The sequence below is a fragment of the Vulpes lagopus genome, chromosome 4 (genome assembly GCF_018345385.1).
Source record: "Vulpes lagopus strain Blue_001 chromosome 4, ASM1834538v1, whole genome shotgun sequence".
NCBI lineage: Eukaryota > Metazoa > Chordata > Mammalia > Carnivora > Canidae > Vulpes > Vulpes lagopus.
The window spans coordinates 89,620,827-89,646,450 of NC_054827.1; the positions used below are offsets into that span (position 1 = coordinate 89,620,827).

Here is a 25,624-nt window from a genome sequence, read left to right on the forward strand (position 1 = left end):
AAGTTACACAAAATCCCATATGTATCAAGCCACTTGAAACTCCCCAAACCACCTTTCTTTTTCACTGCTTGCCTGTAAGTGTATAAGCCAGTCATGGCACTAGGAATATGGCTGAAAGAAAATCCATGGTCTTACCCACACAAAACTTAAAAATCTAGACAAAATGTTATACTAATCAAATTAACATCTGTGAACCAAAGTAAATAGTCTAAATGAAACAAATATAGACTTTTAAGAACATTTATCAAGGGCAATCAATCAGTCTAGGGGACAAGGGAGGCATCCCTGAGGAGCATCAATTAGCAGAGATCTAAATGTCAGTTACCTAGGTACAAGGGTACAGAAGAGCAATGCAGACATAACAGAAGTTAAGTGGCCCTAGAGTGAGAGATGGTGTAGCATATTTGAAGAACTGAAAAAAACAGGCCAGCGTGCTGGAGCCGGACAGGAAGCGGAAGTGATAAAAGGCAGGATGGGAAAAGCTGGCTGTGGCTAGACAAGGTAGGGCCAGGATTTGGTTTTCTGTCCTCAGAGTACTAGGAAGCCACAGGATGATTTAAATAGGAGGTGATGAAAGAGATGCTGTGAAGACACTATGTCTGCATTATGGAGGATGGACTAGATGGAGGGCAAGATGACTGCAGTAGAGACCAGCTGGGAAGTCAGTAGAATAGTCTAGGGTGGGTGTTGACAGCTAACTGATTTACTATATGGGAAATTGGGGGAGGGGATGGAGGGTAAGTGTATGAAATAGAGGCTGACTCCTAGGTTCTAGCTTCCACAACTGGATAGATGGTGCTGCCAGCCGAGAGAACAAACTGGAAAAGACCTAGTTTGGAGAAGACTATGGATTCAGTCTTAAATAAGCTTCATTTAAGGTGACTGAGTTGGATATGTATCCTGGCTAAGTCGTGGGTATATAAATGGTAAATGAAATGGGACCCACAAGAGTGAGGTAAATGCCTGGGGCTGAGCCCTGAAGGCCTCTCCATTTCTAAGTGTTGTATTCCTAACTATTATAATTGTGTATGAGTACACACAGGTAAGTACACAATTATATCTGCTTCAAAGGTCACATATATAAATAATAAAATGTGAAAGTCTGCTCGCTTCAACAATTAGTATTAAAAATTTGATGTGTACCCTTATATGTTTTTAAAAATGAGATCAGGCTATACACAATTTTCTACAATCTGCTTTTTTTTTTTTTAAAGATTTTATTTATTCATTCATGAGAGACCCAGAGAGAGGCAGAGACACAGGCAGAGGGAGAAGCAGGCTCCCTGCAGGGAGCCTGACGTGGGATTCAACGTGGGACTCGATCCCAGGACCTCGGGATCATGCCCTAAGCCAAAGGCAGACGCTCAACCACTGAGCCACCCAGGTACCCCTCTACAATCTGCTTTTTAAAGTCAGTAATGTAGTGAAAATATTCATTATCAGAATTTGATAATTCTTACACATCTGAATGGCTTCAAAGTATTTCACGGTAGGACTGCAAAACAATTTAACCAATCCCACAGAATTCCCAGGGAGAGAATTGGCTTATCTGGCACCCGGTTACCTGTCCATTCACTATTCACTATATCACTATTCCCTTTCTGCATTATTCACTAAACCCTGATTTTGTTCCAAAAGCAACATGCTCAGCCTCAGGTGATGGCTCATGATGGGCTTAAGCTAAGTGAAACCATACTGTTGCCCACCTTTTCAACTTCCCTTGCAGTGATGGGTAGTCATGTTAAGGACCCTAAGGAGAAGTTTGCTATCAGAGTTTCTAAGTAAGCTCCTGCTTTCCTGACAAAACAGAACTAACACAAATACTGCTCTCTTTTTTCCTTTTTTTTCCTTTTTGGACATGAATATAATGCCAAGAGTTTCAAGTCATTTGCAACTATAAGGCCATAAATCAACACCATGATTAGTAAAAACAGAAAGGCAGAGAGAAAGCCTGGGCTCTGATACACATAGACACACACAGAAACACTAACTCATTTTATAGAATTCAAATATAGATTGCCACCTTAAAGTGTAAAAGAGTAAAACGACGTGTTTTGGATTAAAGATTCAGAGCAGAGATATAAGTGATGCTCTACAAAAATAAGAAGCACACTTAAAACAAGATGATAGGGAAACACTGAGAACACCTTTAAGTCTTGGGTCCAGAAACGCCTGCTGGCTCCCTACCAAGTACATCCCTCTGTCCCAAAACCTGATGGGATAGCCTTTCTATATAATCTCTGACACCGCTTGCTTTCCCTTGTTTGAGATTTCGATCTTCTTTTGGGTGCTCTTAGAAAATGTACCAAATTAAGACATAATCTCTTACACAAAAAGTTGGAAGGTGTCTGATTTGGGTGAGCCATTAATTTTCATAAGTTCACAACTAAAATAAAAATAAATCATCAGAAGTAAAAACTTTTAAAAGTGGGGAGGGAGGCAGTGGTGCAGCATCTGGGTGGCTCAAGTTGGGTGTCAGACTTCAGCTTGGGTTGTGATCCGTGGGCCCTGGGGTCGACACCACATCAGGCTCTACACCATCCCTCTTCCTTTCCCTCTGCCCCACCTCCTGCTGGTGCATGCATGCATAAATAAAATCTTAAAAAAAAAATAAAACCAGGGAGAAAAATCCTTTTTGATAAACAGTGCTACCTAGCTATTTAATCCTAGAAACAATTTGTTATTTTACTCTAATGATAGTTTCTTCCATACTCAAATTTTGCCAGCTTCTCATGCTTTGGCAAAAATGAAAGACATTAGATTTCCTAAAATTCAGCAACCTGTAGCTCCACTTAAAAATAAACTCATAAAAGCTACCACAATAGTAAATTTATACTGTGTTGATAAATTATTTAAAATATGAGACACAAAACAATTTTATGTGTAATCCAAATTGTACATAATTCACACCTCTGCTTCTAAACAAATAGAAGCTCACATCTCTGTACTACTTTTACAGTTTACAAAGTGCTTTTATATACATTTTCTCATTTTATACTCAAAACAGACATGAGAGATAAATACTATTCTTATTTCACAAATGGAAATAGACCCAGACATTATTCAGTCCTTTAACCACCACATAGTATAGCCCTGAGACTTTAGATCTGCAAAGGGTTTTTTAATAATGCAAATATCACATATATTTCAATTTTTATCACCATTTTCAAGTCTCCATTTTCTTTCTTTTTTTTTTTTTTTTTTAAGTCTCCATTTTCTTAACAAAAGAAAGCAATGAAAAAGTTTTCCACAATCTAATAATAAAAATGGGAAATATTATATACACAGTTGTATACTTTACTCAGTGAATGAAATCTACCACAATTCTAATTTGGGCCTCCTATATTGTTATCTATATACAGGGCACCAGTACTAGAACCACATGTAAATGACTACATTTCATTCTAAAGCAGGAAAAAAAAAAAAAACACGCAGAACACTTCTGTTGCCTTCAAGTCTAATGTACATATAGAAGTGTTAGGGTGTGTAGGTGGCTATGAAGGATACAGAAAATCACTTTTTGCAGTTTTGGAATTATAGGGCCTCTGATTATCCCAGCTTAGACTTTAAGGGTCTTGACAATCTGATCATATGTCTTATCTTTAGTACTAAACTTATCTTTCTTTCCCCACCACCCCTTTTCTTCCTAAGTACTCCAAACCATTCAGAGTAGAAATTCCAACAAGTAGCCTTTATTTCTGAATTGTCTTCCTCATTGTATAATTTTTTTCAAAATTTTCTTTTCCTATTTCTCAACCTTAAAGACATTTCTTTATAGTAGATGAGGGAGTTATAGCTTATATTCACTGCCAGAAAAAAAAGTCAGTTCCAGCATAATTTCCCTGCAAAAAGCTAAGAAAAAAGTTGAACAAAAAGGAAGAGAACAGTGATAACTGGCAGAGTAGTGACATCTGCACTCAGAAAGCTGCACTGCAGTTCTCCAATATTTAAAGTAATGCTATTGTTACTGCTCTGCCAATTTAAGGAAAATTCTGGCTGGTCCTGAGTTCAAAGCAGACCAATATGCTTAAAACATTGGTTCAATGAATCACTCTTTTTGATGTTATAATTGTAATGGTTTTATTGCATTTGAAGACATTTTCAATAAATATCTTGCGTTTGAGGCCTTGGCTAGGCAATCCTCTTGCAGTAGAAATCAGATTTCTCTGGCACAACTCCATTGCCAGCAATGGGATTTATCAAAACTATAAATGCCAGCACATGGAATATTTCAATACTGTACTCAATTGCTCATATCTAAATATTTCAGCTATAAAACAAACCAGATGTAAATGCTTAATATATAGTACAAATCAACAAATTCTTCACAGAAGAAAACAATGAAAGACTAATTTTCCATAATATATCACTTATTCATTAGTTCTTCAGTAATAGTACTTAGAATATTTCAAGAATAATAAAAGTTATGCACCACTATCCCTGTTTTCTCAAGATTTTTTATCTAAGTTCTAAAGACATAAACAAGGATGCATTTAATCAGACTTGTTTTTATAAATTTTTGATGTTTCTCTTGTATATCTTATAATAATGAATATATGAAGACACAGACAAATGTACATTTAAATCATTACTGGTTATATGAAATTTGCCTATATAGGTCTTATAAACAAGATAAAAATAACAAAGTTTGATAAGCTCAGCCGTGCCCTGTGAACTTTAGTCTGCTCACAGCATAACCTAATTCAATGATTATTATTAAAAAAATGTTTTTTTAAAAGCTGCAAACCAGTTTATTACACATTTCAGAATCATGAGGGGGTATATTGTAATACAGTTCCCTCAGGGCACAGACCCTTCGGAGGGAAAAGTTCTGCAATAAAATACGAGTTTCCAAACTCTTTTTTAAAAAAAGCTTGAATTGTGTTCTATGACTGACCTTCACTCTATGGTCCCTTTGACCCAAGGGACGGTCCCTGGGACATCTTTTTGAGATTTCACTTCTGTGAAGTTTTCAGCAAACCTCTCTCGCGCTTTCTCCCAGTTCTTTTTGCTCTTGTTTTGGAGAAGGTGAACATCTTCAATCGAGGATGGTTTGCCGGTCCCCAAGCCTGCATGTGTTCGCCGAAGCTGAAGCTGGATCTGTTACCAAAAGTTAAGCAGAAAACTTACTGTAGAGACTAAATACATTGAAATTTGCTGTATCCAACCTGGTACTTTCACTCTTTGATTTAGAAAGATTGATGTAAAAGAAAAACCTGTCAAACCCATCGAATACATGCAGGAATACATATGATTATACACAAAACTTCAAGTCATCCTTCTACATTGTCTTGTCTATCTATAAGTATAGCTGACTGTACAGAGAACAGTATACTCTAAATAGCGATCACCGAATTTCACTGAGATGCCGCAGAGGTTGCCCACCATAACCAGAAGAAAAGGCAATGTACATACTTAAACCTAATGCTGCCCTAGCCTTGCCTAAGAAAGTGAAAGGTAGATTAAACATTAAGTCATAAAGACAGCGGTGCCTGAGTGGCTCAGTCAGTTAAGCAACCAACTCCTGGTTTTGGCTCAGGTTATGATCTCATGGGTCATGGGACTGAGCCCTACATCAAGCTTTGTGAGACACAAAGCATGTACACACACACGCTCTAAAATAAATAAATCAGGGGTGCCTGGGTGGCTGAGTGGGTTGGGCGTCTGCCTTTGGCTCAGGTCATGATTCCAGGGTCTCCCAGGGTTCAAGGATTGAGCCCCAGGTCTGGCTCCCTGCGCAGCAGGGAGCCTGTTTCTTCCTCTGTCCCTCCCCCTGCTCATGTGCTCTCTCTCTTACTCTCTATCAAATAAATAAAATCCTTAAAAAAAAAATAAGTCAATCCTAAGGGAAAAAAAAAGAATCATAAAGAGAATTTGATTATTTTCATAATAAGTGGGGGAAGACTTCTCATTATTTTGAGAACCATTAAAAGTTACCAGTAACTGAGTGCCAACTGTATGTTGGGCACCATACTAGGAGCTTTACCTTCATGATATCCCTTAGAAAACAGTTCTTATAATCTCCATTTTTACTATGAAAACTGAAGTCCAAACCTGCCCTAAGTCACACAACTAGTAAGTGACAGAGCACCTATTCTAACAAAGTAACTCTATTTTGTAGATTTGACTATAAAACCCATGTTCTTCTCACTATACCTCAATAAGAAAGAAAGTTCCTATTAAACCTCACATTGATCCATTCATTATTACTTAGGTATTAGGTGATTATCAAGAAAGTTCTTTAATCATGTTAGTTTGTAAGGTTTTTGTAAAAGATAATCTAAACCTCTGATGAACCATGGAGACTACAGAATTAACCACTGTATCGTTTTCCAGACATTATTCCTTCCTCTACTGCTTGTTACATGACCTGATTCTTAAATCTAAAACGGATTATCCAGCTAATACAGAATCTGCCTGTTTGTAAAGTCTCCCTGGATGGCTCAGTTGGTTAAGCATCTGACTCTTGATTTTGGCTCAGGTCATGACCTCGTGGTTCTCAAATCAAGCCCCACACAGGGCTACATACTTGGTGAGGACTTTGCTTGAGATTCTCTTTCTTCCTCTCCCTCTGTTCATCCCCGGCACACGTGTGCACGTGCACTCTCACTAAAATAAATAAATAAAATCTTAAAAAAAAAAAATGGTACTCCTGGGTCGCTCAGTCTGTTGAGCGTCTTCCTTTGGCTTGGGTCATGATCTCGGGGTCCTGAGATTGAGCCCCAAGTCAGGCTCCCTGCTCAGCAGGAAGTCTGCTTCTCCCTCCCCCTCTGCCTACCCTCCACTCATGCTCTCTCTCTCTCTCAAATAAATGAAGTGTTTAAAAAATAAAATAACACTGTGATTGTTCTTGCAATATTTAGTACCAGATATAGCATGGAAATTATTAATAACAACTAAAAGAAACAGAAGAACCTCAGGCTCAAGAAATGGCATTTATTATCCTAGCTTCAACGAAGGAAAAAATGTTAAGAGCCTTCCAAAAAATGTTAAAAACAAAACAATGCATGGGGCGCCTGGGTGGTTCAGTGGCTTAAACATCCAACTCTTGATTTTGGCTCTGGTCATAACCAAGATCATGGGATAGAGCCCCACATCGTCAGGCTCCCTGCTCAGCAAGGAGTCTGCTGGTCTCCCTTTCCCTCTGCTCCTCCTCCTGCTTAAGCTCTTGCTCACTCTCTCTTAAATGAGTAAATCTTTAAAAAAAACAAAAAACCCCCACAAAACAATGCATATATATATATATGTGTGTGTGTGTGTGTATTTCCCACATTTTATGTATATATATTACCACATATATATATATTTGGTAATTGTGAATGTCACATAGACAATAATCATGTCCGCCTGTGTTTAATACCATATTCCTGGCACATAAGGTAAACAGTAAATACATTTGCTGTAAGAATAAAGAACGAAAGAAAACATGTCTTACCGGAATTTTCATTCCTCCACCGTCCTTCCCTAGGCCCTCTCCTTTTTTCCAGCCCATCCTCTCCAACATCTTCCGACCTTTGTTGCTATCAGTAATTTCACTTTAAAGAAAATTGAAGTGATAATTGATTTCTAAAAGACTATGTAGGTTACATTTACAATAAATTAATCAAAAGTATATAGAAAACTGTCATTACCTAATAAAGATACACAAATTCTCCTACATATACTACTTAACAGAAAAGCACATTTTATAGCACCAAAGACACATGCAAGAATGTTTCTGCAGCAAATCTTATAATATCTACAAGCTGGAAATAACCTAGATATCTATCAATGGTAAATGTATAAATAAACTGTGGCATATTCACGTAAGAGATTATTATACAGCACTGAAAATAAAATATACTTGTTTTGCCCGAGATTGCAAATCCGAGAAACCACCGAGGAGCCAATACCAATGCAAACACACGAGGGTTTATTTACAAGCTCAAGCCTGGGTCCAAGTATACCCGACACAGCGGAGCAGGGACTTGGACCCCGAGACTAAGAGGCATAGCAACTTTATAGGGGCCAGTGGTCAATGGGATACGCAGAAAGTTGCACAGTCATGCTGGTCCACTTGCAGGTGGCCGATTGAATTACATTTTACCCTAAAGTATCCATTTGAACTGGCCTATCACTGAGCCGATTTCCGATTAGGGTGTGCCCTGGGCTTGACTAGGGTGGGGCAGTGCTCGAAGCAATAAGCAGGTCTGCCTATCACTGAGCCGGATTTCCGATTAGGGTATGCCCTGGGTTTGACTACGGTGGGGCAGTGCCCTAAGCAGGTCGGCACAAGGCGGGTACAGCACAAAATGGAGTCAGTCCTGCTCTGCTTGTCCAGGGGTAGGGGATTTTTGTTAAATTTCCCGGGTCCCACATACCAAACAAAATAATGTTGTACGAAAAGATTATAGACACAAAATAAATACTGAATTATTCCATTTATTTAACATTAAAAACAAACTAAATTAATCTGTTCCCACTGGAAGTCAGGAAAGGGGTTGCCTTTTGGGAAGACACAAGAATAGTGATCAAGAGGGGGCACTGGGAGGGTAGGTTCCTGGGGGTTACTGATCATTTTCTATTTCTTCACCAAGAGTGTGTATTCTACAATGGGTTTATCTTATGATATATTATTGATACTGATGCTTTTATTGGTGTACTTTTCTGTATATAAGTTATAAATCAATAAAAAAATAAAATGAAATAAAAATTATCATTCACTATTTGCATTTTGTTCTAGATTTTATGTTCTGCTATTTTAAGGATATTTTATGTTCCATCACCCTGTATTTTCAGTTCTAAAAATGTTAAATTAGCTCTTCAATAACAATAAGCCAAGCAGTGTCAGACCAATGTATTTCATTTTTTATTTATGCCTTCTAATTTAACTCTAATGCAATCATGTTTTCCAGTAATTACATCAAAAGTTTTGAAAAAAATTTGTCATGCTGCTTAGTATATCTAATTCATAATGCTGTATTTCATCAAAGCTGACGAATATAAGATGCACTGTTGTTTTATGTACCATTAAGAAAAAATTTCCGTCATACCTAACTAAAACTCTATCCAAGTAGTATATCTTAGAATTAATAAAATACATCTAATCAAAGTTTATGATTAGTTGTCAGTCTTACACAAAAAAATTCTAACTAAACTCTGAATTTATATTCTGAGAAAAAAAATGTAGCTAATATATAATTAAATGCAGAAAAATGGTCATATTGTATGGGCCTCAAAATTACATTTTTCATGTTATCAGTGCCACTTTACCAAAAGGAAAAAACTGAATCAAAGAAAAACAGTATTTCAGAGTCAACAAGAACATAGGTGAGTACTGAAATAATTATAAAAAGATCGCAGTCCCCCACCCCCTCAAAAAAACAAAAGAAAAAACAGTCCCTATTAATTTCTTACTAGCCCAACATTCTAGATATCTAGTATATAAAAATACGTTCACTCAGAGGCACCTGGGTGGCTCAGCTGGTTAAGTGTCTGACTCCAGATTTCAGTTCAGGTCATGATCTTGGAGTTGTGAGATTGCGCCCCACATCAAACTCTGCACTGAGCATGGAGCTTGCTTGAGGTTATCTCCCTCTTCCTCTCCCTCCCCCTGCTTGCATGCGCTCTCTTAAAAAAAAGTGTTCGCTCAAATGGGCTAGAACATTAGCATGTGTACATATATCTAAGTATATAGAGAATGGAATTCTAATATTAGAGGAAAATGTAACTTAGATACAGTATTTCCATACTTTTATGAACCATTCCTTTAAAGGCTACTTATCAGAATATATAGTCCTATAAGTCTTATCACTCTACAAACGTGATTAGGGTACAAAGAATGTATTGAGCAATTAAAATTTAATACTTACAAATGAACAGATGCAGGAGCATCATCTCTTTGGAAAGTCCCTTCACTTCCAATCTGCTCCCTCCGTTTTCCAGCTCTATCTTTGTATTTTGGATTCTTCAATGCCTTTTCATCTTCATAGTCTGTATTCTTTATAAACATGAAATATTCATTGAAGAAAATTAAAGTGATACATAAAATGTACTGTCTATATATTTGCTTTACTTGGCAGATATGGTTCAATGTGGGCTCTATTAAAACAAATTAAAATAGACCATGATATAAATTAAGATAATTATATTAGAGTATGCTATTTTCATTCTATCTCCTTTAAAATGTTTATATTACTTCAAACTGTAGAACATAAACCATATATAGAAGATAAATCACATATAAATTGTAATGTGTAATCATAAAATAATAGAGTGAAAATATAGTACAGTTTGACTTAATACTGTGTCTCATATTCTTGTGAACTGCCAGTATTCAAAGAAACATGTAGAACCCCTGAGTTTGGCAAAAAATCTACTTTTCTCTAAGAAACTAAAAGTTCCAACAGACCTAAAATAGTTTGGTGTTATTCCTTAGGAGAGAAAAATGTATAAAGTGCTTAAAAAATGGAAAAGGGCAGGTACTCTCTTACTATGGAAATTATAATAGTTTTTTGCCTCAATGTAACTCCATTTATAGGATTAGTCAGCCACTCAAGAAATATTTACTGAATAACAAGTGTGTATGCAGAGAAACTTGTAATCCCAGAAGGTAGACACATCTGACCTTCAACATGTTACCATCTGACTGGTTCAACAAGAAAAGTAAGCACAAGATGCAGCAGTGGCCCAAAAGAAAGTAGTCAATTTAGCTTGGGGCTTCAGAGAAGGCTTCTCTTTCCTTTTATGACTTGTTGATCTTTATATAAATTATGACATTCACTGAAAGATGTTAGGGAATGCTAATACAATTCCGGGAAGTACCATAGAAGTTTTTACTTAATTTGTATCTTAAACGGAGAAGAAAATAAAGAACCACCAACCCTAATGGGCTTTCCTCCAAAAGGTGAGAGAGTTAAAACTTTAAGAAAACATTTTATTCTCAACCTGAATATCTTCTATTTTCCTCCCAAATTAGTCCCTCAACATTTTTTCTATTATGATTACTTGTAGTGTGAAAAATCACAAAAAATACAATTTTACAGAAAAATGTTACTTCGGCAGCATTTTTCCAACATCTTCATGAAGCATAAAAACTGCTGGACAAATCCACATAAGAATTCTAGAGTCCAGGGATGCCTGGGTGCCTTAGTGGTTGAATGTCTGCCTTTGGCTCAGGGTGTGATCCCGGTTTGGGGATCAAGTTCTGCATTAGGGTCCCTACGAGCCTGCTTCTCCCTCTATCTCTCTGCCTTTCTGTGTCTCTCATGAATGAATGAATGAATGAATGAATGAATGAATGAATAAATAAATAAATAAATAAATAATAAATATCTTTAAAAAAAAAAAAAGGAACTAGATTCCAGGGGCATCTGGCTGGCTCAGTCAGAGAAGCATGCAACTCTTGATCTCGGGATTGTGAGTTCAAGCCTCACATTTGCTGTAGAGATCACTTAAGTAAACCAAAAAACCCACCTGGATTCCATATCTAATTCTGTCATTTATCAGCTGAGTGACCCTTATCTTAGTTTCTCAAATGTAAACTGGAAATATTAATTACCTACCTGGTCTACTGATAGGACTAAATGGTAATCCTTTTTTAAACTGTTGTGATATAATTAAGATATAATAAACTACAGGGACGCCTGGGTGGCTCAGTGGTTGAGTGCCTGCCTCTGGCCCAGGGCGTGATCCCGGGAACCCAAGATTGAGTCCTGTATCGAGCTCCCTGCATAGAGCCTGCTTCTCTCTCTCTGCCTCTCTATGTCTCTCATGAATAAATAAATAAAATCCTTAAAATATATATATAATAAACTACATATAAAGTATGTAATTACCTCTGAGATTTGTTAACATCTATGAAACCATCACCACAATCAAGATAGTAAATATATGCATCTCCCACAAAAGTATCTTCATCCTTCTTTGTAATCCATCCCTACAGAGCCGAACTTGGATCCTTCCTCTCTGGTATCCAGGCTACCCACTAATCTTTCTGTCACAATATGTTAGTTTCCTCTCCTAGACTTTGATGTAAATGGATGTATACAATGCATACTCTTGATGTATGGCTTCTCTCAGCATAAGTATTTTGAGGTTTATCCATATTCCAACCTGTATCATTATCCATGTTCCAAGCTGTATCAATAGCTCATGCTTTTTCTATGCTAAAGAGTATTTGACCATATAGATTTACCATAATTTGTTTATCCATTCATCATAGATACGTGAGTTTTTTCCTATTTCTGGTTACTAGAAAAAAAGCTGTTAATACCATAATGAAATATCACTTTCACACCGATGAGAGCGGGTAGTATGCAAAAGACAAGAATAAACAAGTGTTGGTAAGGATGTGGAGAAAAGTGAATCCTTGGGTACTGTTGGTGAGGACATAAATTAGTGCAACTACATGGAAAACAGAATGGAGGTTCCTCAAAAACTTAAAAAAGAAAATACCACAGGATCCAGGAATTCCACTACTGTGTGTATTTGCCCAAAGAAAATGAAAACACTAATTTGAAAAGATATATGCACTCCTATGTTTACCAGAGCATTATTTACAATAGCTCAGATATGGAAGCAGCCCTTGTGTCCATCAAGAGACGAATAGATAAAGATGTGGTGTGCACACGCACAATGGATTACTCAGTCATAAAAAATAATGAGATCTTGCCCTTTGTGAGAACATGGATGGACCAAGAGTTAGTATGCTAACTGAAATTAAGTCAGACAGAAAAATGCAATGTAACTTCACTTGTATATATAGAATCTGAAAAACAAAACAAACAAAACTTAGAAACAGACTTATGAATACAGAAAACAAAGTGGTAGCTGCTAAAGGGGTGGAGAGGTGGAGGGTGGACAAAATAGGTGAAGGAGGTACAAACTTACAGTCATAAAATAAGTCACAGATAAAAACTATAGCATAGGGAATATACTCTATAATATTTTAATAACATTATATGGTGACAGACTTATTGTAAGGATCATGTAATGTATAGAATTATCAAATCACTATGCTTTCCATCTGAAACTGATGTAACATTGTATGGTAACTACATTTTGATCATAAAAAATAAAATTTTTAAAAAAAGGTTTTCCAAAGAAAGAAAAAAAGCTGTCACGAACATTTGTTTATAAGTCTTCATATGAACATATGGTTTCATTTCTCTTGTGTAAATACCTTGGCGTAGAAAGGTGAATCACATGGCAGGCATACATTTAACTTTTAAGGAAACTACTATTTTCCCAAGCAATTGCACCACTTTACATTCTCACCAAGAGTATATGAGAATTCTAATTCCTTCACATGCCTACCAACACTTGACAGGGATTGTCTTTTTACCTAGTTCTAATTTGCAATTCCCTGGTAATACTGGACATCTTTTCATGTGTTTAGCTTCCATCTGTACAGGTGCATTGGTGAAGTGTCTATTCAAATCTTTTGTTCACTTTTAAATTATTTTCTTATTAATGGACAGAAGACATGAATAGACATTTTTCCAAAACAGAAATCCAGATGGCTAACAGACACATGAAAAGATGCTCAACATCACTCATCATCAGGGAACTACAAATCAAAACAATGAGATACCACCTCCCACCTGTGCAAACAACTAAAATTAATACAGGAAACAACAGATGTTGATGAGGATGTACAGAAAAGGGAAACCCTCTAACACTGTTGGTGGGAATGCAAACTGGTGCAGCCACTCTGGAAAATGGTATAGAGATTCCTCAAAAACTTAAAAATAGAGCTACCTTATGACCCAGCAATTGCACTCCTAGGTATTTACCCAAAGGATACAAAAATACAGATTCGAAGGGATACATGTACCCTCAATGTTTATAGCAGCATTACCAACAATAGTCGAACTATGAAAAGAGCCCAAGTATCCATCAACAGATGAATGGATAAAGAAGAGGTGGTAGATATATACAATGGAGTATTATTAAGCCATCAAAAATAATGAAATCTTCCCGTTTGCAGCAACGTGAATGGAACTAGAGTATATTATGCTAAGTGAACTCAAATAAAGATAAAAATACCATATGATTTCACTTATGTGGAATTTATGAAGCAGATGACTATATGGAAAGGAAGAAAAGACAGAAGTAAACCATATGAGGCTCAACAACAGAACAAACGGAGGGCTGATGGAGGGAGGTGGGTAAGCAATGGGCTAAACAGGTATTGGGTATTAAGGAGGACACTTAGGACAAGCACTAGGTGTTATACCAGGTTAATCACTAAATTCTACTCCTGAAACCATTATTACACCATATGTTAACTAGAATTTAAATAAAATTCTGAGGGATCCCTGGGTGGCGCAGCAGTTTGGCACCTGCCTTTGGCCCAGGGCGCGATCCTGGAGATCCAGGATCGAATCCCACGTCGGGCTCCCGGTGCATGGAGCCTGCTTCTCCCTCTGCCTATGTCTCTGCCTCTCTCTCTCTCTCTCTGTGTGACTATCATAAATAAATAAAAGAAAAAAAATTTAAAAAAAAAAATTCTGAAAAACAAGAAATGAATAAATAAATAAAAATAAATTGCTTCCTTAATGAGTTTTGGGGTTTCTTTATAAAGTCCAGATATAAGATCTATGATTTTTGTCAGATATAGGATTTATAAATATTTTTCCAAGTCTGTGGCTTATCTTTTCATTCTCTTTTTAAGTAGGTTCTATGCTCAGTGTAGAGACCAATGAGGGGCTTGAACTCACCACCCTGATCAAGACCTGAGCTGAGATTGAAAGTAGGATGCTCAACCAACTGAGCCACTCAGGTGCCCCACATCTTTTCATTCTCTTAATAGTATCCTTGGAAGAACAGAAGTTTTGGAGGAAGTGTTATTTATTACTTTGCTCTTTTATGGATTCTGCTTTGGTATTTGATATCTTTAAAAAACAACCTGTATCTAACTTTTTAAAAAAGGTTTGCTTCTAGAAACTTTATGAAGTTTTAAATTTATATTTATGATCCATTTTGAGTTCATTTTTATACATGTTACAAGGTATAGATCAAAGTTCTTTTGTTTGTTTTTGCATATGGCTGTCCAAATGTTCTAGCACTCTTTGTTGGAAAAGGCCATCCTTTCTCCACCAAATTGCCTTTACACCTTTGTTGAAAGCCATATACATATTACCCCTCCCTTACACCTATGTATTTATCTGTGCAATCTATTTCTCAACTCATTATTTTGTTCTCCTGACCTATTCATCTTTATACCAATACTATACTGTCTTAATGTGGTTTATAAGTTTTGTCTTCCAAAAATGTTCTTCAATTAATCCATGTTTTTTAAAAACCAGAAATGACTATTTGAATATTGGGTATTATTATTTTTCTATTCCAGCCTCAACAGTTATTGAGGTAAATAGTAACCAACTAACAAAAATTACATAAATCTCAAAATCATTCTGAATAACTTATTTTTATATATCAAATGGACTATACAGATTAAAGACATTTTTACTCAAAACCAGACACAATTAACACATGTAACAATATTTAACACTCTTACCTGCAAACCATATTTTACTCGTATTTTCTTTAATTCTTTTCTCCTTTCCAACTCTTTTTCCTCCTTACTTAGTGCTGGACCAACTAAGGAAAAAGTGAGTTTGTTTAAAAAAAAAACACTAAGTCTGGACAGATATTATATAGAATACTATTATTTAATAATAATAAATTAATACTATTCCATCTGCATACTAAAAGTCCAAATAAACATTAATATAAAAGAATCTTTGGTTGTGGTTATGTTTTTTATTTTTAAGATTTTATTTATTCATTCATGAGAGACAGAGAAAAAGAGAGAGAGAGGGAGAGAGAGGGGGAGAGAGAGAGAGAGAGAGAGAGAGAGAGGCAGAGACACAGGCAGAGGGAGAAGCAGGCTCCATGCAGGGAGCCCAACATGGGACTCGATCCCGGGACCCCAGGATCCCGCCCAAGCTGAAGGCAGGCACCAAACCATTGAGCCACCCAGGTATCCCCATTGTCCTTTCAATATTCTGGTAACTAAATCTACTTGGAAAGTAAACCAAAACCTGAAGATAATAGGAATGTTACTGTATAGATAACAAAAGAACACTGAACATCTTAATTTTCTGATATAGCAGAATTTCAAATGCAGAAATATCGCTAATTTTCCAAAGGAATACAGGCATATAAAGATCACTGAATCCAAGATTCACATTACTTTGTAATGTGCCATACTCATTTTCATAATCTGAGAAAACAAAAAATATAAAATGAACATGTATAGTTGGTATTTGAGGGGAAAATCTGATGTGAAAAAAATTACTTCTTACTGGTTCAAAGTTATCTATTTAAAATTTAAAAGCCTTTGATGAGCGGATTTAAGCAAGACAGCAACCTTTTACAGTGTTATTATAGAAAATAATGGGAAAAAAAAAAAAAAAGAAAAGAATGGCATATATACAGATGATACATCACTGAAACTATCAGGTAAGGGGTGCCTGGGTGGCTCAGTCAGTTGTGTCTGCCTTCAGCTCAGGTCATGATCCCAGGGTCCTGTGATCAAATTACACACCCGACTCCCTGCTCAGAAGGGAGTCTGCTTCTCCCTCTCTCTCTACCCTTCTCCCCTGCTTATGTTCTCTCTCTCAAATAAATAAATAAAAATCTTGAAGAAGAAAATAAGAAACAACTGTAAGAAGGAAAGCAAACATATTGGGGCACCTGGATGGCATCTGCCTTCAGCTCAGGTCATAATCCCAGGGTCCTGGGATCAAGACCCACATTAGACTCCCTGTTCAGCCAGGAGTCTGCTTCTCCCTCTTCTGCCCACCCACTGCTCAGGCTCGCTCGCTCGCTCGCTCTCAAATAAGTAAAATCATAAAAAAGAAAGAAAGAAAGAAAGAGGGCCTGCATGGCTCAGTCGGTTAAGTGTCTGCCTTCAGCTCAAGTGGTGAACCCAAGTTCCTGGGATAGGGTCCTGTGCCAGGCTCCCTACTCAGCGGGGAACCTCCCTCTCTTTCCTGAGTTTGCTCTCTCTCACTGTCTGTCTCTCCCTCTCAAATAAATAACATCTTAAAAAAAAAAAAAAAAAGGAAGAAAGATAACAAACAAATCAACCAATAACTTTGAACACCCTGGCCTATTATTTTCTACACTATTATGTGACAGAGTTTAACTATGGATGACTTTTTCATATCCATAAATAGAAGTCAAAAGGAAACCAATCTTTACTATAATGATGTCACAATTACCCTTTTGAAGGACACTTAGTTATCACAGCAGTGCTGCTTCCAAAGCCTATTAAAATGTATTAGCAAAAATAGCTAATGATTACCTTATGAGTCAGAGAACAATCTAATACTATAATAGCACAACTAAATTATTACACAGAAAAATCAACTAAAATAATAATCTACTAGCTTAAAAAAAATGAACTAAAATCATCAACTAGCCTAGGATTCAAATTTCAAATACGTGTCATTTCTTAATCTCACCTGATAATATTTACTGAAATATAAATATATCTCAATAGAGTATTATATTAATTAGATATGAAGCTGGTAGCTGATACTTTTTTAGAACACTCCAGTGAATTAAACAGAAAAGTTAGCATGCCTACATATAACAATATGTTTCACATACCAAAACATTCATCTTTCTTATCAAGACGAAGGTGAGCTCGCACTTGTCCTGGTTCACAGCCATCACAGGTATCACTGCCAGGGTGGATGTGAAAAGACAGTACAGTCTCTCCAATTTTCACTTCATCACCATGCTCAAGTACATAAGGGTCACACTTAGTTTTAGGCTAAAGGAAAAAATTACAAAACAGAAATCCAAGAGAGTTACATAAGATTATTTTACATCTACCATAAGTAATGTCTGATTAAAATAAATACATATTTAGGATGGTTCTCAATGAGATAGACACACATATACACACACACAGCACACATTTCCACAACTTGAGGATGAAATAATGTTCAACCAGTGGAGAAGATACCTGAACTGAGCAACTTCTTTTATATTATCAAAACCCGCTAATCTCATCTCCATGCGTAATCCTAGAGAAATACCCAACCCAAACATCAAACAATCTATTACCAAAATGAATAACCATCACAGTCAAAAAGATAAAGTGTTAAGGGGCTAAGTGCGTATTTCCCTTTTTTTCCTCCTTTTCTCTGATAATTTTTTATTTCACTTTTTATTCTTACAGACTAAGGCCTCCCCCACTCCCTTCCATATATTTTCTTCCATGTATTATGTGCTAATAATAAGCACCTTGGTGTATGTTGGTGATACAAGTTAACTGGATAGAAAAAAACCTCTGTCTTCAAGAAGTACTCAGTTTAGCAACATTTCCATTAAACAAAATTTTTTTTAAAATACAAAAAAAAGAAGTGCCCTTAAAGTTACACTAACAATATTTACTCTGAATAGCTTTAAGATGCATTTATTACATAATTAGAAAATAAAACTCAAGAGTTAAGTATCCACTTACTATATACTTTTTTCAGCCCTTTCTGGGACTTCCTTTCCATGTAATACATTTGGGCTTGAATAGTAATCTGAATCAAATGATATGTATAACTATAGCCTTCAGGATTAAAAATTTCAGTTCATTTTTTAAAACTTATGTGTAAGTAATTAATTTAATATATATACACTTACCTGAAGAATCTGTTTTCCATTAACAATTGTACCATTTTGACTACCTTGATCCACAAGGACATAACTTTGTAATTCATGGTCAAAATAAATTTCTGCATGAAACTTAAAAAAAAAATTGAGGTAATTAAAAGTATAATACTTTTTATTTTTACACCACAGATAACTTCTCTCTCATAGAATATGATAGACTTAAGTCTCTGATAAAAAAAGATAAAATAGTAAAAATTGAATTAAGTAAGCTCTATACCCAATGTGGGACTTGAACTCATGAGACCTCAAGATCAACAGTCTAAGCTCTACCAACTTTAGCCAGCCAGGTACCCCCAAATTTTACTATTTTTAATATTTTTTTTTACTGAATACATACAAAAGTATTACAATGCCTCTGGTAGAAATGTGAGGGCTACAGAAGAAAAAGTCACCTGTAATTCCACCCACTACTGCTATTAATAATTTAGTGTCTCCTATTTTCTTTTATAATATAATTGAGATTATACTATATAAACAATTTGAAATTATTTTTTCAGCTAATAAAAGTATTGGTCTTTATCATTTAAAATTCTTAATACAGAAAGTGATTTCAAACATTCAGGATGAACTTTTTTTTTTTAAACATTCTATTTTTTAAAATAATCTCTATACTTAACATGAGACTCAAACTCACAACCCCGAGATCAAGAGTCATGTGCTTTACTGACTGTGAGCCAGCCAGGTGCCCCCTCAAGGTGAACCTCTCAGAGCAGTTTTCCAGATTTTCAACACTCAGGACTAATCATTCCCTCCTTGCTCCACAGTACTTTGTTTACGTAACAATTACACTATACAAAGTTACTTCATCTGTGATAGTCATTGTATGGCTCACAATTACCGCTTCTATTATATTTTTGCTTATTATTCAGTACATAATACAGACCCTCACATATAATGGGCATATATACTCAGTACATGTCTATCTGATTGGATAAAGAACTGCAGACATGTAATTTACAATTTCATAATACACTGCTGTAGGAATGTAAAACTGCGTACCTGCTTTAGAAGGGTATAGCGGTTCCTCAAAAGGTTAGAAAGAATTACCGTAGGACCCAACAATTCTACTTTTAGGTATATATTGAGAGTAATGAAAACATATACTCAAAAACTTGTATGTGAACGTTCATAACAGCATTATTCTTTGTAGCCGAAGAGTAGAAACAATTCAAATGACAACCAATCGATAAACAAAATGTAGTATATCCATACACTGGTGTTATTATTTGACAATAAAAAGAAATGAATGAACCTTGAAGACATATTAGGTGAAAAAGCTAAGTAAAAACGAATACATTTTATGCGATTCCATTTCCATTACATGCAGAACAGGCAAATCCACAGAAGTGGAAAGGATACTGTGGTTACCTAGGGCTATGGAAGTTGAAAGGAAAAGGGGAGTGACTATTACTATGTTTCTTCTAACTGTGATGAATATGTTCTGAAATGGATTGTGATAATGGCTACACAATACTAAATACACGAAAAACCTTTGAATTATACACTTTCAATGCATAAATTGTATATGGGATGTGGACTGTATCTCAATGAAGTTGTTCTTAAAATTTTTCATAAATAAACTTATTTTAAAGTGTTCCAAACACACAAAAGAATATACTGAACTGATCTACCCATGACCCAGTGTTAGTAAATTTTGCTATATTTGCCTCAGATATTTATTTATTTGATTTTATTTGACAGAGTTTAAGCAGGTGAAGGGCAAAAGGAGAGGGAGAGAGAATCCCCAGCAAATTCCATGCTGAATGTGGAGCCCAACATGGGGCCCAACCTCAGGACCCTGAGATCATGACCTAAGCTGAAATCAAGAGTCAGACACTTAACCAACTGAGCGATCCAGGCTCCCCTGTGTCAAATATTTGAAAGAAAAATTATTCATGCACGTTTAATTCATGCTATCCATATCACACCCTTTCCAAAGGGTTGATATTTAATTATGATGCATCTCTTTATTACTTTCAGCCCATATGTATGCATCCATAAACAATTCACATTTATTTTACTTGGTTTAGAACTTGACATAAATGGTAATTACAATATATGAATATTTTCTTGAGATGTAATTTATATACAGAAAATTCACAGGTCTTAAATTTATAGTTTGGTAAGTTCTGACAATCATGTGCTACTGTATGTATTTCTTTTATTTAGCTTCTTTGGCTTAATATTAATATTGTGAGGTACATCCGAGGTACATCCAGTTGTGTACAGTTTTGCCATTCTACTAAATGGTAAATCCACTGTACAGATTCTTCTACATATTTTTCTTCTGATGAACATTCAGAAAACCAAAAAGACGACCTTATTTTTTTTTTTTTTTTAGATTTTATTTGTTTATTCATGAGAGACAGAAAGAGAGGCAGAGACACAGGCACACAGAGAAGCAGGCTCTCCACAGGTAGCCAGATGTAGGAGTCAATCGCAGGACCACAAACTGAGCCAAAGGTAGACACTCAACCACTGAGCCACCTTTTAAGATGTTTCTTTCAACATTCTTATACATTCAACCTTCTTGTAGACAATGCAAGGGTTCTTTGGGGGTATATTCTTAAGAATGAAAGTGCTAACTCATAGTATGTGCAAATCTTAAACTTTATTAGATAGTGTTGTATTGTTTTCCAAAGTGGTTGTACCAATTTATATTCCCAAAAGCAATCTTTAAGAATTCTTGTTGCTCTATATAGCCTTAAACAACATTCGGTATTGTCAGAATCTTCAGTTTTTGTAAGCATAACGTGTGAAATTAAATCTCATTATCGTGATTTTAATTGGCATTTCCCCAATTACTACAAAGACTGAAACCTTTCCTTATATTTATTAGCCACATGGATTTCCTCTTCTGTAAATTCTCTTTATGTTCTTTGTACATTTCTTTCAATTGGGTTCTTTAGAATAACAATATCAAAGCATTTTATTTAAATGAAACAATTTGTTTCAAGCTTTTGACTTGAAACCTTATTCCATAGAACTGTTCTAAATTATGCTCTTAACAGTGATATTTAATAATTATGACAAATGAAAACTGACATCTTGACTTCATTTGTATTTCTTAAAATTTTTAGAAAGACTGAATGGTCTTCATATAGTAATGATATCCTCTGCATTGTGAATTATTTGTCCTTTGCTTACTTACCTCTCAGTGTCACAGTGAAGTCTGAAAAAATGAATTTGTATGAGATTTTAGAACTTAAAAGATATATATTTTGTCATATTTGTCTTACTGTCATAGTCTGCCTTTTTTTTTTATTAAGTAAACTCTACCTCCAACATTGAACTCAAACTCACAACCTCAAGATCAAGGGTTCTATATTCTACTGACTGAGCCAGCAGGTATCCCACATAGTTTTCGTTTTAAATTTGTTTAACATAACAAGAACTTCAAACTTAAATTATTCAAAATTATCTTGTCTTCTGTTATTTTTTTCCATTTTCTTTTTAAACTTAGAAGGTATTTCCCTATCCAGGGATAGGAGATTCTATTTTCCCTTAATAGTAATATAAAGTATCTGGGATTTCTTTATCTAATTTTTTTCAACTACCTGAATATGTGATATATTATCAAACTGATTTCACACAGTAACAAACCATTTACCCCAGCACTGAATACCTTAGTCTAAAAGAAAGATCAGTGGCAGCCCGGGTGGCTTTGCGTTTTGGCGCCACCTTCAGCCCAGGGCATGATCCTGGAGACCCAGGATCGAGTCCCACATCGGGCTCCCTGCATGGAGCCTGCTTCTCCCTCTGCCTGTGTCTCTGCCTCTCTCTCTCTCTATGTCTCTCATGAATAAATAAAATCTTAAAAAAAAAAAAAAAAAGATCAAGCAGAAATGCCACCACAAAACTACCTATATTTTAGACGGAACTGCTATTTAAATAATAGCTGGGATGGGGGGGGGGTTGGCGAGACACCTGAGTGGTTCAGTCGGTTAAGCGTCTGCCTTTGGCTCAGGTCATGATTCCAGGGTCCTGGGATGGAACCCCATGTCTGGAAACATGCTCAGCAGGGAATCTCCTTCTTCCTCTCCCTCTATCCTTTTCCCCTGCTCATGTGTGCTCTCTCTAGCTCTCTCTCAAACACATAAATAAAATCTTAAATAAATAAATCACAGAGTGGATTTTCTTTGGAGGCAGAAGAATCAAAGGTCATAGTAAAGTAAAAAAGCAAGATAATTTGGTTCATTAGGATTATGAAAAGTTCCTTCCTTCTGAATGAGTTGAGACAAAGTAAAAATAAGTGGACTTTCAAACTATAATGGAAAACAAATTTCATCCCCAAAAGACAAAAATCACATAAAATATATACTTTAGATACATATTAGTCTATTAAATAGAAGCAAAATGTGGATGATGAAAGGTCAGAAAAAGAGAAAGATAGCCACCGAAAAGAGAGGTAGAAAAGTACAGACAATACAGTAAAAAAAAAAAGATAAATAGCAAGTATAAAGAATCTCAGTAGCAAAATCTTGTTTTCTACTGGTAACTAAAGTTGTGACTCTGCTCTTACTGTTTGTTTTAAAAACCCAAGTATTCTTTTCCCTGAAACCATTAGAGAAGCAATTAAGAAAAGCTATAAATGGAGATTCTTGGGTGGTGGACAGATGGTTTTTGAGTTGTAAAATACTCTGGACTCAACAGTAACCATCTAATAAAAGAGCCTGAACCCCGGTGTGATTCATTTTTGAACTGCCACATCAAGCACATTTGTTTTACTCAATAAATATTTGTTAAATGGGTATTACCTTAATACTTAATCCACATTTCCATTCCTGCTCCAGACTGTTAAAAATTAAATATCATTTTGTTTACTCAAATTTTGATAAAGAATTATTCTCTCAAGCAATGGAATAAACAAATCTGAATTGTTTTCATTTCCTTACTACCTGGACTATTAAACTTTGTAATAAATGAAAAAGTCCCTAAGCTTTCTGTTATAATATGAATTTATAAAATCCTATCTAGGGTGCTATATTTGAGGAATCAAAGATCTTACCTTACTAACACCAACTTCAGGGATTCGGAGAGTATGCTCCATATCTTTTTCTCTGCAGAGTTAAGTAAATTGTCTTTAATAATTTTTGAACCATATATAGATTAAGCACTCACAGTTAACACAGAAATGATATTAAGATTTTGTCACTGTTTTAAAAGATAATGTTAAAATGCAAGTCCCTCTATCACCCTAAGTCGTTTCCTAATCCTACTCTAAATGTCCTGTTTGAAAGAAGTCCCAGGATTACTTTTAATTTTGTATACATTTACTCTAGGTTAATAATAAACATCCAAGGGTGCCTGGGTGACTCAGGCAGTTAAGAGTCCAACTCTTGGTTTCCATGATCTCAGGGTCATGAGATTAAGCCCTGAGTCAGGCTCCACACTCAATAAAGAGTCTGCTTGAGATTTTCTCCCTCTGCCCCTCCCCCTACTCATATGCTGTCTCTCTCTCTAAATAAAAACCTTTATAAAAAAAAATAACATTAAATATCCAGTGAGATAGCATATCCTTTGTACTAACATCTATCATTTATTCCAGATCTGTTGACTACATTCCCACTTCCATTACTACATGTAAAAGGACCATACTATTCTCCAAGAATTTAAAGCTAAGATATTAAATAGAATATGATTTAAGGATAAATTTTCTTTCCCATTGGGAAGTAATGATATTATCCTACTCATGATTAAAACCTACCTTTCTACCAAGCTGGTTATGAGTTACAAAGGGGTAAAAGAAACAGAGGATGGGGATTAAATACTTGACAAACACTAGATTTAACTAATTTAAACCTTCAAAGGGCAATTCAAAAAGTAAGAAAATGACAAAATCTCTGTGACAAAGACAAGCCTCAACAATATTTTCTGAGTAGGAGAAAGAAGAACATGGATGTCATTCAGTGTCTGCCTATTCAACAAATACCATGCACATTTTATGGTAACTGCTTGAAGAATATATAATCCACTGGAATAAGATAAATACACATAGTAATAATAAACATTTTTACCTTCCAATTGTAGCAGGGTTTACAGCTGTAATGATAAAGAGTGATCCTGTCTGCAACACTGGTGATCTAATAACAATTACTCTAATACATGGGGGCCAAATTTTTTCTTCATCTGCTAAAGAAAAAAACGGGTAAGTATTAATTCAAAAGCTACAGAAAAAATTTCTAGACAGGAATACAAAGCATCCATAAAATAAAATGTATTGAGGGGTGCCTAGGTGGCTCAATCGGTTTAGCACTTGACTCTTGATTTCACCTCAGGTTGTGATGTTAGGTTTGTGAGATCAAGCCCTGCATAGGGCTCCACACTCAGCACGGAATCTGTTTGTCCCTCTTCCCCTGCTCCTCACCCATCTCCCACCCACTCTCATGCTCGCTCTCTTGTTCACTCAAATAAAAGTCTTTAAAAAAAATTATATATCAAAAATCTTAAATTCTTTTTGAAACAACCTTCTAAAATTCTGCTAGATGACATACATAATAAGTAAGGTTTTGGCACTTATCAATTTAGAGTGATCAAACTAAAGATATTTAGCATCTACAATTACAAAATAATTCTTTTTTAAGATGTTGGAATTTGAAAAGAATTCAAAGAATTTTTATATTAACTTAGTAAAACTGAGTTGCCCTTTAAAAAAAAAGTGAGTGGGGGATCCCTGGGTGGCTCAGCAGTTTGGTGCCTGCCTTTGGTCCAGGGTGTGATCCTGGAGTCCTGGGATCGAGTCCCGCGTCGGGCTCCCGACATGGAGCCTGCTTCTCCCTCTGCCTGTGTCTCTGCCTCTCTCTCTGTGTGTCTACCATGAATGAATAAATAAAAATCTTAAAAAAAAAAAAAAAAGTGAGTGAAACGCATCACTGCATCAAAAACAAAATAAGCTCGCTCAGGAGGATCCCTGGGTGGCTTAGCAGTTTGGTGCCTGCCTTTGGCCCAGGGCGCGATC

The 25,624-nt window shown here is 35.8% G+C and overlaps 1 protein-coding gene across 8 annotated transcripts in view; it reads right to left on the reverse strand.

The window, feature by feature from the left end:
• Window positions 1-25,624, reverse strand: part of AGGF1 (angiogenic factor with G-patch and FHA domains 1) — a 98,690-nt gene that overhangs the window by 58,717 nt on the left and 14,349 nt on the right. For 6 of the 8 annotated variants that reach the window (XR_005987255.1, XR_005987254.1, XR_005987253.1 and 3 more), the window contains exons 7-14: window positions 24,684-24,798; window positions 23,675-23,726; window positions 18,637-18,738; window positions 17,605-17,770; window positions 15,503-15,585; window positions 9,852-9,979; window positions 7,436-7,535; window positions 4,898-5,100 (exon numbers count right to left, since the gene is read on the reverse strand). Coding sequence is in view for 4 of the 8 variants with exons in the window: in XM_041751514.1 (XP_041607448.1) it covers window positions 4,900-5,100; window positions 7,436-7,535; window positions 9,852-9,979; window positions 15,503-15,585; window positions 17,605-17,770; window positions 18,637-18,738; window positions 23,675-23,726; window positions 24,684-24,798 (947 nt within the window). In the remaining 4 variants the exon portion in view is untranslated. Of the gene's footprint in view, window positions 1-2,809; window positions 5,101-7,435; window positions 7,536-9,851; window positions 9,980-15,502; window positions 15,586-17,604; window positions 17,771-18,636; window positions 18,739-23,674; window positions 23,727-24,683; window positions 24,799-25,624 lie in introns of those variants that run through there. The other 2 variants (XR_005987256.1, XM_041751510.1) reach the window with 2 other exon arrangements.